This window comes from Doryrhamphus excisus, chromosome 13 (genome assembly GCF_030265055.1).
Source record: "Doryrhamphus excisus isolate RoL2022-K1 chromosome 13, RoL_Dexc_1.0, whole genome shotgun sequence".
Classification (NCBI taxonomy): Eukaryota; Metazoa; Chordata; class Actinopteri; order Syngnathiformes; family Syngnathidae; genus Doryrhamphus; species Doryrhamphus excisus.
In genome coordinates, this window is record NC_080478.1 from 17,371,299 (window position 1) to 17,387,613 (window position 16,315).

The window sequence follows — 16,315 nt, forward strand, 5'->3', positions numbered from 1 at the left end:
AATGAAAAGCAGTCTCAAAACAATTGAAATACACAGAAACTGATCTTGTTGATGAAAATGGACATACAGTAAATTAAAAACTTAGTCTACTATCAGACTAAGTGGGATTTTGGCACAAATTAATATCGCCAGTTATGAGATGATTCATTGGTTATTTTTTTGATGACAATTTGACATATATTTCTAAGTGTGTTTGTTAAAAGCCTTTAATTTGTCTCCCTTTAATGGGCTGATGCAGACATCGAGAAACATGTACCGCGGGCAGCCCACAACAAAGGGTGGGAACGTGCCTAATGCCGTTTCAAAGCGAACAAGTTAATAAGGAACATGTGGAAGGTTCAATGCTCAGCAATTTTCTTGTTGTTTCCAATCAATACTTTGGTTAGGTTGGGTCGGTCCTTTATCGTTTCAAATGTCAACTGCAACATGATACATTTTGTCCGTCCTATAATAAAGAAATACGACAATAATTTAAAGACTTAAAGATTTCTATTCAATGTAGTTCAATTCAGTAAAGGCGATATTATTTGTCATCTGAATATTTTTGTGTGTTTTTTTTTAGTCAGATTTTGAACTTCAGATCTTCCAACTTCGAGGCGAGCATGCGGTGTCAATATCGCACCTTGAAGGAGTCATTGCCAAGATGCAAAAAGACAAGACCTACAATGCGAGTGTGGAGCACAGGGAGGTCCGAGATGTGGGTGTGTCCACTGCAGATGACCCCACATACAGAACCTGCCGCACTGTGGGTATCCAGACGGACAGGGAGACCTTCATCAAGAGCCCCGAGGGTGAGGCCGGCAATCAAACACCCAGCCAGAACATACCAAAAAGACTTAACATGGACTCTATCGGACTCAATCTGGGGGTTAAGACAGCCCCGGGCCCTGCTGGGCCACACCAACCTCCCCCTCCCTTGCCAGGCCCCTGTGGACCACCACCGCCGCCACCCCCACCTCCTCCTCCTCCTCTACCGGGCATTATGGGAGCACCGCCACCACCACCTTTTTTTGCCGGAGGGGGGCCTCCGCCACCGCCACCGCCTCCCCCTCCTGGTCTACCTGGAGCTGGCCCACCTCCTCCACCCCCTCCACCAGGCTGCGGCCCCCCGCCTCCTCCACCCATGGGGGGGTTCGATCTCAGTCATATGTTGGACAAGGCCCCTCGGAAGCCTAGTATTGAACCAGGCTGTCCCATGAAGCCTTTGTACTGGACCAGGATACAAATATATGACGATAAGTATGTGTCACACAATACACATGAAGTAGCAGACCTTTATGGGGCCAAAATAAATATCTATAAATTTATATTTACTATTTTATGATTATATTTAGAGGCAGGTATCATGTCATTATAATGATAGTTTCAGTGTTGTGAAGCCACTTAAAAAATCAGCAATTTAATATATGAATTGTGTTATAAAACATTGATGACGTCATATATAAACCTGAGTAACTTTAAATCAATGACCCTACATAAGACTTTATGCTAAATATTACTTATTTTTTTATACTGATTCCAACATGTTGATGGTTTTCAGCAGTAAAATACTGCAATCAAGTGAGCAGTTCACTTCATCCACATCAATGTGTTTGCCTCGGCACCATTCCATTCTACTCCTAAAAGTGTGTATCTGTAAGTGGATTATCCAGCCCATTTACTGTGGTTGTGGTTGCTGCTTCATGAGTGCCAGGCGTTCAACTTTATGACCTTGTATTTCCATGGCTGAATTAGTGGGGTGGGGTGGCCGAGTTGTGGTCCACACTCTCTCACCAGTCCCGGCCAAAGCTGGAGGACTGACACTGTAAAGGGTCAGGATAAAGGGGCGTTAGATGATGAAATTATAACCGGATCAGCTGGGTGTTTTTTTTTTTTTTTAAATGTTATGATGTTTGGAAGAGGGTTTGGGATGTTGCCAGGTGGACAAATACACATCAGACACACTTTCTTGGCAAAGTCTGGAATTAAATTTTGGAGGGTTTCTTCTTCTCCGGGATAATTTATTAACTTTTCAATTAAAGGGCAGAATCCCTTAATGGGATTAAGTTATAGAACTGAAGGAACAATACAAAGAAAAGAAGAAATACTCGGTAGTGTCGGCTATTCTATTCTAATAGTGGTCACAATCACAGTAAATTGAATTTACTTTCAACAATCATATCCGTTTTTTTAAACAATATCCTGGTTATATTCAGCTATGATTTGGCATAATTGTGTTAACTCAACGAGGGTCTGCAGAACGAGAGTTAAGAGTGCTAGCTATGGCGCTAAAAGCCTGAGCTGTCAACTCGACGCCCAGCACAATTCTTGCAGGAAAACTGCACTTTGAAGTGAATCCTTACATTTTTCTCTTTTCTGTGCGTTCTAAAGATATACAAACAGATTAAAAAAAAGACACAGCTAAGAATGCACGTAAATATTTGAATGAAAAAATATACATATAGCGTTAAGAAACATCTCGGTAGTGTTGGCTATTCTATTCTAATAGTGGTCACAATCACTGTAAATTGAATTTACTCTCAACAATCATATACGTTATTTTAAACAATATTCTGGTTATATTCAGCTATGATTTGGCATATTTGTGTTAACTCAAAGAGGCTCTGCAGAACGAGAGTTAAGAGTGCTAGCTGTGGCGCTAAAAGCCTGAGGTCCAGCACAATTCTTGCAGGAAAACTGCACTTTGAAGTGAATGCTTACATTTTTCTCTTTTCTGTGCGTTCTAAAGATATACAAACAGATAAAAATAAAGACACAGCTAAGAATGCACGTAAATATTTGAATTTAAAAATATACATATAGCGTTAAGAAACATTTGAGAGCCAGACAGAGACATCAAAAGAGCCATGGGTTCCCGACCCCTGATGTATTGCATCGGTAACGACTTTAGTATTTAATGAAAGCAGATTTAATGCTTTTTTTAATGCTTTATTCTATGCTGGTAAAGTAAGTGTAAAATGCACTACATTGCGATATTGTCATTTGGTGTTGTGGAATAGGTTCCATATTGTGGTAGCAGAACGGATCATATCATAAATGACACTTCCTCTTGACCAGTTATACAAGAGTGTACAAATGTGTTAGGAAACTAGCCTCAGACTTTAAGAGGGAAAGCAGATGAATGATGTGTTGGTAACAACAGCGTGTTAAACATCCTCTTGACTTTAAACATCTCGTGTTCTTGGTCCTACTGCTGTTTGTTTTCATGACCATTGTTACTCAGCAACTTCTCAATACATTCCCAGAGGACACAAACAAGCTTGTATCAATGTTTGGTTATTTTTATCACCTGCCGTATAAACAGTGCAGAATCCAGCCTGGTTTTGTGACAGTGAAAATGAGGGGGGGGGGGATGCATTGATTAAACAAATATAAAGCACTCTTACTCTTCAAGTTGATGGAACTGTTGTTCTGTGAAAATACATCACAAACTAACAGCGGGATGTTTTCTTTCCAGCAACAACACATTGTGGGGCTGCCTGGAGGAGCCGGATGTCATTGACACTCAAGAGTTTGAAGATCTTTTCTCCAAGGCCACGCTGCAGCCAATGAAAAAACCTTTGTCAGACACTTATGAGAAGAAAGTCAAAACAAAGAAGGTACGTTTATTTTCTTACCTTTTAGCTATCAACTTTGTATTAATATTAAGTACATTCATTCATTGAGTAAGGACCTCAAACAATGCACAACAATGAGCCAATTCAAGAAACAATACAAGCAGTTGATGTTTGCTAAATACAAGGATGAAGAGTCTTGAACCAGTCATGATGTGCTATATATATATATCACTATATTGACACTTACTATGGTACCCATTATGTAATTGGATGGTCATATCACCTCGTACTTGTACGGTAAGAGGTGCATTATTAAAAAAAAAAAAAAAAAAAAACCTTAAACTGTATTTTGGAAAGCAGGAAGTGAACAAATGTAACCGTTACTGATTGTAAAAGTACCAGATGGAGGGGTAGGATTTAATAAGCCTTGCTTCTTCCTACTCCTTTTGGACATGTGGAACTGTGAACTGATTATGTGATGCATTCAATTGTAATCTGATGCATTTTCAAATGAAATAAAATGATTAAAAAAATTAAAAACAAATTTTTAAATTAAAAAATACAATTAAATAAAATTAAACTATATTATGAAAGCAGGAAGTGAACAAATGTAACAGTTACTGATTGTAAAAGTACCAGATGGAGGGGTAGGATTTAATAAGCTTTGCTTCTTCCTACTCCTTTTGGACATGTGGAACTGTGAACTGATTATGTGATGCATTCAATTGTAATCTGATGCATGTTCAAATGAAATTAAACCATTACCATTACTCAAAATAATTTTAAGATTAATAATAGAATTAATAATAATAGAATAATTTTTAAGATTTTATAGCGGAACTGTACGGCTGAACACAAATTGTTCTGGAACTCGAGTAGATCCTGAATTAATCTGTTCCAGTGTGAAACTGTTGCCATCCTAAAATCTTGATTCGGTGTTTTTAGATGTTCTACCGTTCTTAACCAGATATTTGACATTCATTCATTCATTCATTCATTTTCTACCGCTTTTCCTCATGAGGGTCGCAGGGGTGCTGAAGCCTATCCCAGCTGTCTTTGGGCGAGAGGCGGGGTACACCCTGGACTGGTCGCCAGCCAATCACAGGGCACATATAGACAAACCACCATTCACACTTACAAGATATTCGACATTTCCTTGATATTTGGGTCAAATTTGGGGGTGTTCATCTTGAGAGGTTCACCTGACTTTACCCCTCAACCTAAAACCACATGATACTTTAAACATCAAATGTTGCAATTCTGCAAGTCTGCTGCAGCCAGCACTTGGTCAGCATGTTGGCCGCCTTGTGGTCCTGACTGTGGCGTCCGTGCAGACTGTCCCCTCGAAATCTATACACATCCCCTATTCTGATCAATTTGACAAGGCTCCACTCTGGTCTACAGGGCCCCAGTGTGTGTGTGTGTGTGTGTGTGTGTGTATTATTTGACTGTGGTCTCCATGGTCAAATCGCTCCATTCAGTCTGGTCACTCCACAGTGGCAAAAGCATTTGATCCAGGTCAGACAGCCGCAAGCAGACAAAAACGCTCCTGTCTGTGCTGACATCATCTTAAAAGATGTCTGAACCCACACATGGAAACTTTGCCGGAACATCACATTTTGGCCCCATGACGCTCATTTTCAGGTCCATTTATCTTGAGCTCCTTCTATAGCTTTGATGGATACATTTCTAAATGTACTTCATTTAATAATACCAGCCTTTCACGCAGCTTGTTAGTCCCTGCCCTTAAAACAGTGTCTAACTATGAAAACACATAACCAACCTCAAGAAAAAGCAGTGTCGGCATATTTTGTGGGTGAACAGTACTTGCTAAATGGGATTAAGGTGGCTGCACGCCGGTCAAGTGGTTAGCACACAGACCTGGACCCGGGTTCAATTCCGCCCTCGGCCATCTCTGTGTGGAGTTTGCGCGTTCTCCCTGTGCATGCGTGGGTTTTCTCCGGGTACTCCGGGATAGGCTCTGGGATAGGCTCCAGCACCCCCGTGACCCTGGTGAGGATAAGCAGTAGAAAATGAATGGGATTAAAGTTACATACTTTTTATGGACTATTCCTGTAATAGTATATTACTACCATCCATCCATCCTTTTTCTATGCCGCTTATTCTTATTAGGGATGCAGCTGGGGTACACCCTGGACTGGTGGCCAGCCAATCACAGGGCACATACAGACAAACAACCATTCACACTCACATTTATACCTTTGGACAATTTGGAGTCGTCGATTAACCTAGCATGTTTTTGGAATGTGGGAGGAAACCGGAGTACCCGGAGAAAACCCACGCATGCACGGGGAGAACATGCAAACTCCACACAGAGATGGCCGAGGGTGGGATTGAACTCAGGTCTCCTAGCTGTGAGGCCTGCGTGCTAAACACTCGTCCACTACTACCATATACAGTATAATAATATTTGTTTAATCAGATAGATTTACAGTATATATGCAGTGCAAGTAATTATAATATTTTTTGTAAAGATTTCACTGTTTTGGGTAGAGTATGTTAGAATTTTTGACACTTTTGTCACTGATGTTAAACTTAAGAGAGGGCCTGACTCACAATATGTGTTCTTAAATGTGAGTGTTGGGGTTAGAGCTTTCATGCTTTTCACATAAAATCTTCAAATCGCGCATGTGCCGCTATTTGATTGATCGTTAAACACCGTAGAACAAAAGTACATCAAAAATAACACGACAAATTACACAGCAGTTAGCACTGTAGCATCGAAGCTAATACTGAATATAAATAGCACTCACCACTTTTAGCCTGCTTCTCAATCAATGGCAGAGTCTTGACTTTATAAAACGTTGTACTTTAGTGTCCAGAGTCCTTTTATAGAGCCATTTTTTTACCTCTTGCAATGTTGTCTTACTTAAATTTCTTCTTCTCAAGTGTTTAAGTGCCACCGAACAGCCATAATTGTTGTTAACTTACGGAAGTGATGATACAAGTTCCTGTTTGGTAGAATTCAAAATAAAAGTTTGAATTTCACAATAAACACAACATTACAGCTGCAGTCACAGTGCATTTTAGGGACATTGCTCATGTTGGAACAGAAAGACGCTCTTCCAAACTGTTTCACTTGCAAAAAAACGGAGGAATTAAGATGCTCAAGGAAGATTGGTTGATTAATTGATTAAAAGGAGTGATGTACCCTTTGTTAATTTTGTGTTATTACAATTTCCCCACAAAAATTAGTATACCAACCGTATTATATCTTCTTAAAAAACAATACTGTATAAATTAATCTTGGATATACTCTAGGTTGGTCTGTGTACTGTTGGTAAAGCAGTATAAGAACCAGGAAGTCAACATTTTGGCTAAATATGTATTTAAAACTGTCCTAAAATTAGTTTCTGATATGTGAGGCGTGCAGTCACTTTTGTGAGATATTGTATTTAGTCCCCATTTGTATGTTTTTTTGTTTTCACATCCACCAATGTGTGTGTTTTTACCTAAATGTGTGTGTGTGTTGGTCCAATATCCTCAAGCATTATGCACTTGCTCCAAAAGTGTTGCCAGAACATGCTAACCTCCAGCCGTGGGCCTCAATGTAGTCCAGAGGAGATGAGTGGGAGGGAATGGAATGTATTCCTACATTATGCATATATCTCCAACATTTAACATGGGGTGGGGGGGGGGGGGGGTGTCACTGATGCCTACCTGACTGAGTTAATGTTTATCATATGTGTGCAACAGAAAAATCAAAGTGCTTGTTTACTCTGTAGCTCTTTTCTCGGTGCTGATTAGCATATCAAAGCAGAGGAGACGACACGAGCAGACAGACGTTTTTTTTTTTTTTTTTTGCCAAAGCGGAGTGGACTGTGGTGTAATTGCTGGCATGTGGCTTGACTCCACACGCATTGCACGTATAGCATTGGAAAGGAGGAGATAGCGGAGGCTTTGCACGTTAAGTGCGGTCTTGATTGTGATCACAATTCAAGTCAAACAAAATGGCTATTTCCTACATCCATATAAAACAAACTTGTTTCGACTGGAATACAGCTCCCCTTACACAAGGGGTCTCAAACATGCGGCCCGCGGGCCAAATGTGGCCCGCAGGACACTAGTTTGAGGCCCCCACCTTGATTATGTCGCCTTGAAAATACAATATAGACAAACAACCATTCACACTCACATTCATATCTATGGACAATTTGGAGTCGCCAATTAACCTAGCATGTTTTTGGAATGTGGGAGGAAACCGGAGTAACCGGAGAAAACCCGGAGAACATGCAAACTCCACACAGAGATGCCCGAGGGTGGAATTGAACCCTGCTATCCTAGCTGCGAGGTCTGGCTGCTAACCACTCCACCACCGTGCCGCCTCCACTTGCATTAATAAATGTTAATTTAACATTGAATTGAATTTTTCAGTGTAGTCTTCCAAAGGCAAACATTTGACTTTCCCCAAGAGTGGACACTTCTCCTTCACCCCACAGGAGGGAGCCGTTCACTTTTGATGTTTACCTGTCTCAGCATCAGCACGGCACTTACTCTCAGCCATTAGCTTAGCTTCTTTGCACTGAGACCAAGCATCTAGCATCACTTGTCTTTTCTCATTAACTTAACTTGTTTGGTCTAATTGGCAAGTTTCTGCAGCCACAGTGAGTGGGAGCGACTCCCGGGCTGCTTTAAGTGTGGCCCCGTCTAAAGTGGTTAATTAGAGGTGTTGAGGAAAGCCTGGTGCTCAGCCGTGCCGTGTCCCCAGAGTGGGAGATCCCCAGTGATCCAGGTAATAGACCTGGAAGCAGCATGGCACCCACTAACGCCCTGTAATGCAATACCCACTTCTAAAGGATTGCGCTCGCCAGCTCCCACTGTACAGCCCGGTAGCCGACAACACCATAATACCTAATGAAGAAGCCTGACACATTAACTTTTAGAGCGGGGCCTTACCTTTGCCAAAACTCTCTCTTGGCTTTACGGCTAATTCACTCATAAGTAATTGTGACCATGTGTAGGCACAAATAAAAATCCTGTGAATTTATAGTTTGTTATAAAAGCCCTGCTTCTTGTTGCTTTGCTCTTCTAGACTGTCCTTTTATGGTGCCACTAATGCCTTTGTACTTTCACTGCCACTTGATATTTCTTTCATGAGATCTCCCATGTGTTCTCTGGTGCATTAGTTGATATCATTTGGACGATTTTGATCATTTCCGTACGTGTGCGTATGTTCACAGCTTTTTACGTCACAGCCGTGGATCATCGCAGTTGCGGTAGATAAAGTCGTCTTGTTTGGAGATCTTCCCAGGGTGCTTAGACTTAACTCGGACACTCCGGTCTTACTCATCGTGACAAATGCATTTCATACTCTTGCAAAATAGACATATTTCCCTTTAAAAGATGTCCCATTAAGCAAATTAACCTGTTTTATTTTCTAAATTTAGCATTTTTCACCATAACACATTTACAGCAACACAAGTACACATTTTCTGTTATTATGTTTCCGATGATGTTTATAATTTCCAATGCTCTATCAATGAAAAAATTACATTTATTAATAACGAATCTTACTTTTGACATGACAAGAACAAGTCCTGTTAACTTGTCATTTGTGATCATGATTGACTGTAGCTGATTCTCCTCTTTGACAGCGTTTATAGAATGGACTCTTGCTCAGATTGATGGCAATGTCTAAGGTCGAAGGATCTAACTATAAGGCAGGGGTGGGCAAATATTTTGACCCGTGGGTCGCATTGAGTTGACAAAATTGTTTGGGGGGTTCAGAACATATATTTAACACACACACTATTTTATGCTTATAATTTTCCTTGAATTATTTGTCTAATTTTATCTGTAAAAGTGTTATACTATCAGCTGTATGTTCTCATGTCCCTTTTTTCAGGACCACATCAAATTCATTCATTCATTCATTTTCTACTGCTTTTTCCTCACGAGGGTCGCAGGGGGTGCTGAAGCCTATCCCAGCTGTCTTCGGGCGAGAGGCGGGGTACACCCTGGACTGGTCGCCAGCCAATCACAGGGCACGTATGGACAAACAACCATTCATACTCACATTCATACCTATGAATGGACAATCTGGAGTCGCTAATTAACCTAGCATGTTTTTTGGAATGTGGGAGGAAACCGGAGTACCCGGAGAAAACCCACGCATGCACGGGGAGAACATGCAAACTCCACACAGAGATGGCCGAGGGTGGAATTGAACCCTGGTCTCCTAGCTGTGAGGTCTGCGTGCTAACCACTAGACCGCTGTGCCGCACCACATCAAACTATGTAATTTAATTTTAGTTTTGTTGTTTTTTTAAATTAAATAAGACATCCGACTTGCAAGTCATGTTTGCATCAGTTTGTATGTTAAAAGTTGAAATACTTAGAAAGCAACTGGCGGGCGGGATTCAAATGCATAGTGGGCCGCATGTGGCCCCCGGTCCGTAGTTTGCACATGAACCAACCCATGAACTTAGATCTGGAACATGGCTCACTCCTGCAAGATGACAGCACCACCGATGGGTGTTTCCAAAAACATGCTAGGTTAATTAGCGACTCCAAATTGTCCATAGGTATGAATGTGAGTGTGAATGGTTGTTTGTCTATATGTGCCCTGTGATTGGCTGGCGACCAGTCCAGGGTGTACCCCGCCTCTTGCCCGAAGACAGCTGGGATAGGCTCCAGCACCCCCTGCGACCCTCGTCGGAAAAAGCGGTAGAAAATGAATGAATGAATGAATGAATATGACCATTATCACGTATGAGACATGTGTGCCTTCCAGCTTAACAATACAAAAGGAATTTTGTTTTTTCTCTCCAGATAATCAAGCTGCTGGATGGAAAACGTTCGCAAGCTGTCGGCATTCTCATATCAAGCCTGCATCTGGAAATGAAAGATATTCAGCAAGGTGAAAAACATTTCCTGGTATCAGATCATGTCGAGTTATTTTAAATGTCTGTCATTTTTGATCCGATATTCCCAAATCAATGAAGCGACTTTAAAGTGTTTCCATTGACCAATTGGGAAGGGGTCTTGATGAAATGCAGATGAAGTATTTTTAGGGAGCTCGGCAGCGGAGAGTAATTTCCAACATTTTTGACAGCTTCTAATTTGGAACTAGAGAACCGTTTTAGTATTTGTTTCCCTTTCAAATGGAATGTGGATGAATTTTCCAGTTTCCATGATGGGAAAGAAAATGCCTCGATTTGTCAAAAAGTGAGACAGCACCACTGGCATGGAAGTAGACGTCCCCGTCGAGCTAAGATCCCTCCCGCGCTGTTTATAATCAAAAGGCCGTCTGCCTTGTTTGAGGAACTGCACGGTTGGACCGCATACTCGCCATGCATGTAAACACATAAAATACTTCATTCAGGACACAACATTATGGGCCTGAAATCGGTCCTGTCTTGTGGGGTTGTGGTGGAGAGTGCTTGCCGCCTGCTAGTCTGAGTACGCGGCCAGCGGATCTGTTTATTGTAGCTAGTGACGGTTTCCACAAGCCTAATGGGACTGACACCCCGCTAATGATCTAAGCATGAACAAAACCACCTTCAACAGTCGGCAGTTGCAAGTAAAACCAGGTTGCCCTTTCTTTCAGCCAGTGTCTTTTGTTATTATATATCAGCCTTTACTGAAGGTAAAATGGACAATTTGAAGATGACAATAGTGCCTAGGACCAGTCCAGGGTGTACCCCGCCTCTCACCCAAAGACAGCTGGGATAGGCTCCAGCACCCCCGCGACCCTCGTGAGGAAAAAACGGTAGAAAATGAATGAATGAATGAATAGTGCCTAGGGATGCACGGTGGATGAGTGGTTAGCACGCATGCCTCACAGCTACCAGACTCGAGTTCAATTCCACCCTCTCTGTGTGGAGTTTGCATGTTCTCCCCGTGCATGCGTGGGTTTTCTCCGGGTACTCCGGTTTCCTCCCACATTCCAAAAACATGCTAGGTTAATTGGCGACTCCAAATTGTCCATAGGTATGAATGTGAGTGTGAATATAACGAGTACTGTCAAATGATACTTTTAATCAGATTAATCAGTTTTTTTAATGAATTAATTGTGATTAGACATAATCCCTCCAGTCTAATCACAATTAATTCATAAAAAAAAAAACACACACACACAGCTGGCCTGGGAACACCTTAATTAACGTAGTGAATCAAATAAATTTGTTTCCTCATTATTATTGTTGGGCTGCGTGGTGGACGAGTGGTTAGCGTGCAGACCTCACAGCTAGGAGACCTGAGTTTGATCCCACCCTCGGCCATCTCTGTGTGGAGTTTGCATGTTTTTCCGAGTACTGCGGTTTTCAAAAACATGCTAGGTTAATTAGCAACTCCAAATTGTCCATAGGTATGAATGTGAGTGTGAATGGTTGTTTGTCTATATGTGCCCTGTGATTGGCTGGCGACCAGTCCAGGGTGTACCCTGCCTTTTGCCTGAAGACAACTGGGATAGGCTCCAGCACCCCCCACCGTGAACCTCGTGAGGATAAGCGGTATAAAATGAATGAATGAATGCCTTAATAAGAACACGTCTGAATTCCTGTCTATGGCCGTCCCTGCTTGCCTCCATTTTGTTGGCAAATTAACCAGACATGTGATATATAATGTAGTTAGAGCCGCAAAACAGGGATGGAAATTGGTGCTTAGGAGAAAACTAAGTGACTGAGTGACCTCAAGGGCCACCATGGTTCAAGGCTAATAGGAGGTTCTCCCCCATGCAACAACACCTTACTGGAAAAACACAAACACAAATGTTCACACACATGTACCTCCACACCAGCCGATGAGTGAAAAGTGGAAGGAGAGGGTGTGAGGCAGTTGGCAGGCCAGCTTTGATCTGTCCCCGTGGAGAGATATCCGGCTTCCCTCGGCTCTGTGCACACTGGAGCAGGCCCCCCTTTGGTGTGTGATTGACGGCTGCATGGCTGAGGGACTGAATAATCCACTCTAATAAGATGTAGGAAATGGACCTCCAGTGTTTCCTCTGATCCAGACCACATTGACAGCTTCACTGCAAGAACAACAGCTGGGAAACAGAATCCAAAGTATTACCTTGTTATGTGAAAGCAGTGCATGGCTAAAAAAAAAAAAAAAAAACAGCTCTGTGTTGTGTTAATGTAGAAGCAGTTTTACCAGAACCTTCTATTCTGTGTTTTTCCAATAATAAAAAACACATTGCAGAAAAAAACTATACATTAATTTACTTCTGCAGGGTCACACAGACAATACAAATAAATCATTCACCATAAAGCTCCAAAACTGAAAAAAAAAATTCTAGTCAACGCAAAGTACAGTTAAGCCCAACATTATTCATACCTAAGTCAAGCCCATCATTCACAAGCCTTATGTGAAACATGATCACATGTCTTGTAAAAAGAGAAAAACAGCTCGATTCCAAAGCCCTCTTAAAAAAAAAAAAACGCCTCACTCACATAAGCCGTTGCTTAAAGCCACCAAAAATCTGCTACCTTTGCTGACGGGTATCTAGGTCAGTGTTTTTCAACCTTTTTTGAGCCACGGTACGTTTTTTACATTGGAAAAATCTTGTGGCACACCACTAACCAAAAATGTTCCAAAATGTCACCACGACCTCACACGTGCATCAATAAGTCTATCGGAGGAACAAGGTAGGTGTTGCCACACGGACCAATATTACATTGCTATGCTAGTCTTTACACCACAGACACTCCACAGTAGCCACGTTTTTACATCACCACTTTTTCTCTTTCCCAATGACCTTTCGGGAAACAATGGTATCCATAGAAAGGAATATTCCAATCTCTTGTCTACATGCGCCGTGTGAAAATCAACCAGAATAGTCAATAGGGCATGCCCAGTAAAACGTAAACATCAACATCACGTGATACCGGCTTCCCCCGAGTTATTCTTTCACTTGTTGGAATAACTCCGTATTGCCAGTTTTTCGTCTGTCCAGTCTTGAAATTTAGTTTGAATCAAAAACCAACTTTGCTTAGTCCAGTGCCGATTGCTGGCCTCCATTTTTAAAAGTGAAGAACGTCTGGATCTGCGTGTTACGTCATATCTGAGCATGCGCTGAAAGAACGCACCCGGGATAAATTTAAACATTAAAAAATCAAATTCAATCTTGCTAATATTTTATAATTCAACTCGGGACATTTATTTTCTTTTTTAATAAAACTGGACTTATGAATAAAGTATAGAAGGGTTTAGATTCTGTTCCACAGATGGCGCTAATGCATACGAAAGCTGCTTGCCAACCGCCAATAAACAACAGAAGAAGAAAAACACCACGAAGAAGAACGCACCCTGACAACTTTCCGTTTGAGCGGATACAAGATACCTCAATCGGATTGGTTAAAGGAATATTCCATCCCTGTTCAATTCTTTCCGTTTGAGCAAATAAACCAAATGCAATTGGAATATTTGGGTCCATGTATACTATTGACATAATGGCTATTGACATAATATTTGCAAATGATGATTAATAAATGTTAATTATAAAAAGTGATATTGGATAATTCCTCACGGCACACCTGACGGTTTCTCAAGGTACACTAGTGTGCCGCGGCACAGTGGTTGAAAATCACTGATCTAGGTTGTATGTTTGTTATGCTAACAGCAGCCAGACGTGTGTCAGCTGATCCAGCAGGCATGGAGTCATCCCTCGCGTCCGTCTTCCCCCCCTACGAGTACATAAAGCCGTGACACCTCTCTGACACAGAGCAGGAGTCACTTTCTTTTCTGACGCTGTGGTCTACATTTAAACTAAACACACGTGCAGCCTGTAGATAACGAGGGAACTAAGCTAGAGGCGAAAAACGTCCTCTTTTAACTTGTTTGTATCGCACTGTAATGATTAAAGCCGCTGTATTAAAGCAGCGTTTATACGGTGCACGTGGTCCAAGAAGTTACAAACTCATGGATAATGTTTAGAAAAGAGTATTCCACATTCCATCTGTTCAACGGGAATATTGCAACCACCATCTTGAGTTTGAAATTGAGCATTACTCAATTTCAAAACGATTATACTTTGAGTATTCAAAGGAAGAAAGCTTCTGCCAAGACCTTCTCCATTTATTAGACACACTGTTTATAATGAATACCGCGTTTACTCTTTCAGCTGTTCTTACCGTGGATAACTCTGTGGTGGATTTGGAAACCATTGAGGCTCTATATGAAAATGTAAGTATATCTAATACAGTTGTAAAATAGGTGTCAAGCCATTATGTTACTTTTTTTTTTTTTTTTTTGTTATCACAGAGGGCTTCCGCTGATGAGCTGAGCAAGATAAAGACGCATTATGAGACTTCCAAAGAAGATGAGGTCAAACTGCTGGACAAACCTGAACAGTAAGTTAAAACTTCCTTAAGTGAATATACGACAGATATACGACTACGGTTATTTTGGCGTAGTTGTTTGTTACAATAAGGTAATTGTTGATCAATCGCCTCTTCATCATTCTCTAAAAGCTACAGTATTTTATATTAACACAAAAACATCACAATCCGTGAAATGTGTAACCAGGGACATTGCCCAGCATGCTTTGCTGTAGTTAAAATGTCACTTTTGACTTGTCTTATGCTTCTTTAAGGTGTTATTTTGGACAGACGAAATAGGGCGTAATATTCATTCATTCATTTTTTACTGCTTATCCTCATGAGGGTCGCGGGCGTGCTGGAGCCTATCCCAGCTGTCTTCGGATGAGAGGCGAGGTACACCCTGGACTGGTGGCCAGCCAATCACAGGGCACATATAGACAAACAACCATTCACACTCACATTCATACCTATGGACAATTTGGAGTCGCTAATTAACCTAGCATGTTTTTGGAATGTGGGAGGAAACCGGAGTACCCGGAGAAAACCCGCGCATGCTCGGGGAGAACATGCAAACTCCACACAGACATGGCCGAGGGTGGAATCGAACTTGGGTCTCCTAGCTGTGAGGCCTGCATGCTCACCACCCGTGCAGCCCCTAATTTCATTCATTCATTTTCTACCACTTTTCCTCACTAGGGTCGTGGGGGGGTGCTGGAGCCTATCCCAGCTGTCCCAGCGGGCGAGAGGCGGGGTACACCCTGGACTGGTGGCCAGCCAATCACAGGGCACATATAGACAAACAACCATTCACACTCACATTAAAAATCATAATCATGTTGACAAATATTCATTCATTCATTCATTCATTCTTTTTTCTACCGCTTATCCTTACGAGGGTCGCAAGGGGTGCTGGAGCCTATCCCAGCTGTCTTCAGGCAAGAGGCGGGGTACAACTGGACTGGTCACCAGCCAATCACAGGGCACATATAGGCAAACAACCATTCACTGTCACATTAAAAATCATAATAATATTGACAAATATAACTAAATATAATTCATTCATTAATTTTCTAACGCTTATCCTCACAAGGGTCGCGATGGGTGCTGGAGCCTATACCAGCTGTCTTTGGGCGAGAGGCGGGGTACACCCTGGACTGGTGGCCAGCCAATCACAGGGCACATATAGACAAACAACCATTCACACTCACATTCATACCTATGGACAATTTGACATCCATTATATGATTTGTTAAATTTTGTTAAATTTTCTTCCAGAATTTGGTTTGATTCCAAATTGTAAGACCCCAAGGGCATCCGGTTGAACAGGTTCCACTATATCTTCCTGGGAAAATGGGAAAAGTGTCATGATTTCACACATCATTCTAAAATGGGTTTTAGCGTGTGCAAGGGTGCGTTCATGGACGTCGTCTCTGCAGTTTCATGTCGTCAAGGTTTAGTAGTCCGGGCCAGTTAATG

General features: G+C 41.7%; 1 protein-coding gene and 1 long non-coding RNA gene across 6 annotated transcripts in view; one reads left to right on the forward strand and one right to left on the reverse strand.

Moving 5' to 3' along the window:
* LOC131140058 (formin-1-like) overlaps positions 1 to 16,315 on the forward strand; it is a 69,412-nt gene that overhangs the window by 21,474 nt on the left and 31,623 nt on the right. For all 4 annotated transcript variants that reach the window (XM_058090134.1, XM_058090133.1, XM_058090136.1 and 1 more), the window contains 5 exons: positions 563 to 1,239; positions 3,458 to 3,599; positions 10,350 to 10,437; positions 14,641 to 14,702; positions 14,781 to 14,869. In XM_058090134.1, coding sequence (XP_057946117.1) covers positions 563 to 1,239; positions 3,458 to 3,599; positions 10,350 to 10,437; positions 14,641 to 14,702; positions 14,781 to 14,869 — 1,058 coding nt within the window. The remainder of the gene's footprint in view (positions 1 to 562; positions 1,240 to 3,457; positions 3,600 to 10,349; positions 10,438 to 14,640; positions 14,703 to 14,780; positions 14,870 to 16,315) is intronic.
* On the reverse strand, positions 1,094 to 6,524 carry LOC131140061 (uncharacterized). Of its 2 annotated transcripts, none has more exons than XR_009132341.1 (4): positions 6,332 to 6,524; positions 5,439 to 5,567; positions 3,387 to 3,539; positions 1,094 to 1,802 (listed from the first exon to the last, which is right to left on the reverse strand). It is a non-coding gene; the product is annotated as an uncharacterized LOC131140061 (long non-coding RNA). The 2 variants fall into 2 exon arrangements; XR_009132340.1 differs by having other exon boundaries at positions 3,387 to 3,558.